The 3,317-nt window shown below is 32.5% G+C and overlaps 1 protein-coding gene across 1 annotated transcript; it reads left to right on the top strand.

The window, feature by feature from the left end:
• The first annotated feature begins 684 nt into the window (after positions 1–684).
• On the top strand, positions 685–3,008 carry LOC107633207 (uncharacterized). The gene is made up of 2 exons (XM_016336847.1): positions 685–2,267; positions 2,393–3,008. Exons 1-2 carry the CDS (start codon positions 685–687, stop codon positions 3,006–3,008), a joined length of 2,199 nt encoding a protein of 732 aa, XP_016192333.1.
• The last annotated feature ends 309 nt before the right edge of the window (positions 3,009–3,317 follow it).

Raw genomic sequence — 3,317 nt, 5'->3', positions numbered from 1 at the left:
GCTGTCAAGAATCCGAACGAATCCGACACGAATCCGAACGAGTCCGATCCGATTTTGTGGTTTTATGGCCCAATTAACTAATTTTTTTTATTTTAAAATCAAAACAAATCAAAATTTAAAAAAAAAATAATTAATAAATCAAAATCTAAATTTACTTACCGTTTATTTTTGGTGCTTACTTACTCGTTAACTTAGCCGTTTTTAGTTTCTGCGTTATATTGAAGAAGAAAAAAATAGAAGACACCGAGGTTGAAGACGAACCAAAGAACTACATTGTGGAGGTCACTGGCACTGGTGCGTGGCTTACTTTCTCTCTTCTATTGCTTAATTTATTTTATTATTTTAGTATATCAATAAAATTGTTGTCAATGTTGTATATCAATGTTCAATGAAATTGGTGTGTCTCGACTCCCGATACGTATAATAATTCAATGTTTCTCTCTTTCATTGACTAATAGTCAGTTAGTCACGTTGCTGTATGAATAATATATTATTATATAGTATTGTGAATTTGTGATTGTTTCATAGTTATACATATGTAATAGTGATTGTTTCAACGTGTGGCAGGTTTTATAAAATTATTACTGTATTATACATAGATAATATTAAATATTATATTTTGTTAAATTGATAAATAAAATAATACTAATTATATTTATAAATATAATTTTTTTTATCAGAATAATGTCTTCTCCAGATTCAGAGTCAAGTATTCCTTCTAATTCTGTTATTCCAAATAAGTACGTAATTATTGAGAATCATGTGCCAAAACTCCCTCTTTGGATGTATGTCAAAATTTTAACTAAGAATACAAGTGTTGGTGGTGGAAACAAAAATTGGCAGTGCAATTTTTGTGATAGAGTATTTATAGGATCATATTCAAGAGTTAAAGCACATTTATTAAAGATAGCAGGAATTGAAATTAGTGCATGTAAGAAGGTGAATGCAAATTACCTTATAGAATTGAAGAAGATTGATGAAGAATCTACAAAAGCATATGAACGGCCTCATGTCCCTTTGCCTTCTGAAAATAGGCAAGTTACTCCTATCCCAAGTGCTAGTAGCACTACCTTTGACTTAACGGGAAAAAAAAGAAAAGTTGGTCCTTTGGAAAAAGCTTTTAATAATGAAGAAAGAGCTCAACTTACTGAGCTTATTGCTCGGATGTTTTATTCTTCTGGCCTGCCATTTCATTTTGCAAGAAATCCTTACTATATGAGTTCCTACACTTTTGCTGCAAGTCATGCAATATCTGGCTATATACCTCCTGGATACAATGCTTTAAGAACAACATTGTTACAAAAAGAGAAGGAAAATGTTGAAAGAATGCTTCAACCAATAAAAAGTTTATGGAGCTCAAAAGGGGTTACAATTGTTGCTGACGGGTGGACGGATACACAAAGAAGACCTTTGGTTAATTTTATGGCCATAAGTGAGGGAGGTCCTATTTTCTTAAAAGCTGTTGATGGAAGTCTAGAACGAAATAAAGATCGATTCTATATGGCTCGCTTATTCAAGGAAGCAATCAAAGAGGTTGGAGTTCAAAATGTGGTTCAAATTATAACTGATAATGCTTCGGTATGCAAAGCTGCTGGGTTACTTATTGAACAGGATTATGATAATATTTTTTGGACTCCATGTGTGGTGCATACATTAAACTTGGCCTTGAAGAATATATGTGCTGCAAAGAACACAGAAAAGAATGAAGTTACCTATGTTGAATGTCACTGGATCACCGAGGTACGTGATGATGCCGTTTTCATAAAAATTTTTATCATGAACCACTCAATGAGATTGGCAATCTTTAATGTATTTGTTCCATTAAAGCTTCTTTCTATTGCTGAGACAAGGTTTGCATCAACAATTGTAATGTTGAAAAGGTTCAAACTCATCAAGCAAGCTTTGCAGGAAATGGTAATCAGTCAAGAATGGAATACTTATAGGCATGATGATCAGAAAAAGGCTGCAACTGTGAAAGGTTTCATATTAGATGATTTGTGGTGGGATAAAATTGATTATATAATCAATTTCACAAATCCAATATATGAAGTTCTTCGAATTTGTGATACAGACTCTCCAACTCTTCACTTAGTATATGATATGTGGGATACTATGATAGTGAAGGTAAAAGAAATTATCTATAGGCATGAAGGTAATAGACAAGATGAACATTCTTCTTTTTATGAAGTGGTTTATTCTATATTAATTGACAGATGGACAAAGAGTAGCACTCCACTTCATTGCATGGCTCATTCTTTGAATCCAAGGTGAGTTTATATTTATTAAAATAATTATTTAAATTTTGTTATTATATATTTGTAATTATTATGTTTTAATGTTTTATACAATATATTTATTTTATTTTGTTATATATTTATTTTCTTTTGTTTAGGTATTATAGTCCACAATGGCTTCAAGAAGCTCCAAATAGAGTTGCTCCTCATCAAGATGAAGAAATTTCTATGGAGAGAAACAAGTGTCTAAGAAGATACTTTCCTGATATTGAGGATAGGAAGAAGGTTGCTCTTGAGTTCTCTAAATTCTCTACGTTTGGTGGAGTATTTTCTAGTTTTGACTCAATTGCAGATAGATGGGAGTTAGACCCACAATCCTGGTGGTCTAATTATGGATCTTCTGCCCCTCTTCTTCAAATGATTGCATTAAAACTTCTTGTTCAACCTAGTTCTTCATCATGCTCTGAAAGAAATTGGAGCACATATTCATTCATTCATTCTAAGAGGAGAAACAAATTGAATCCTTCTAGAGCTGAAGATTTGGTATATGTTCATACTAATCTCCGACTTTTATCTAGAATGAGTGAAGATTATAAAAAAGGAGATACCAGCACGTGGGACGTCAGAGTTGATGACAACAGTCCAGATCTGAGTGAGGTTTCGTATTTATCTTTAGATGAACCAAACATAGAAGCTGTGGTATTTACGGATGATGGACTTGGAGGAGAAGAAATTGATACATTTCTTGTTAGCGAGATGGCAAGAGTAGATTAAAATTTTTTATTTTTTTAATAATTACATAATTTTTAGACTTTTTTATGCAATTATATTTCCTCTTATATTTATAATATGATATTTTATTAATTTAATATATTATTTAAATTTTAATTCACAACGTATCCTAAACGTGTCGTATCTAATTTTTTTATAAAAAGAACGTGTCGGCGTATCCGTGTCGTGTCGTGTCCGTATCGCGTGTCGTATCGGTGCTTCCTAGCTCCTTACGACTTTCCCTTATCCTGGTTACACCCTAACGCACCTGGACATCCTTTTCCTGATGGTTCCGGACATCCTATACCAGCT

Source organism: Arachis ipaensis, chromosome B3 (genome assembly GCF_059453495.1).
Source record: "Arachis ipaensis isolate K30076 ecotype BB chromosome B3, ASM5945349v1, whole genome shotgun sequence".
In the NCBI taxonomy this organism is placed as follows: domain Eukaryota; kingdom Viridiplantae; phylum Streptophyta; class Magnoliopsida; order Fabales; family Fabaceae; genus Arachis; species Arachis ipaensis.
Note: the sequence above shows the minus strand (reverse complement) of the source record. Positions and strands in the feature narration are given on the sequence as shown.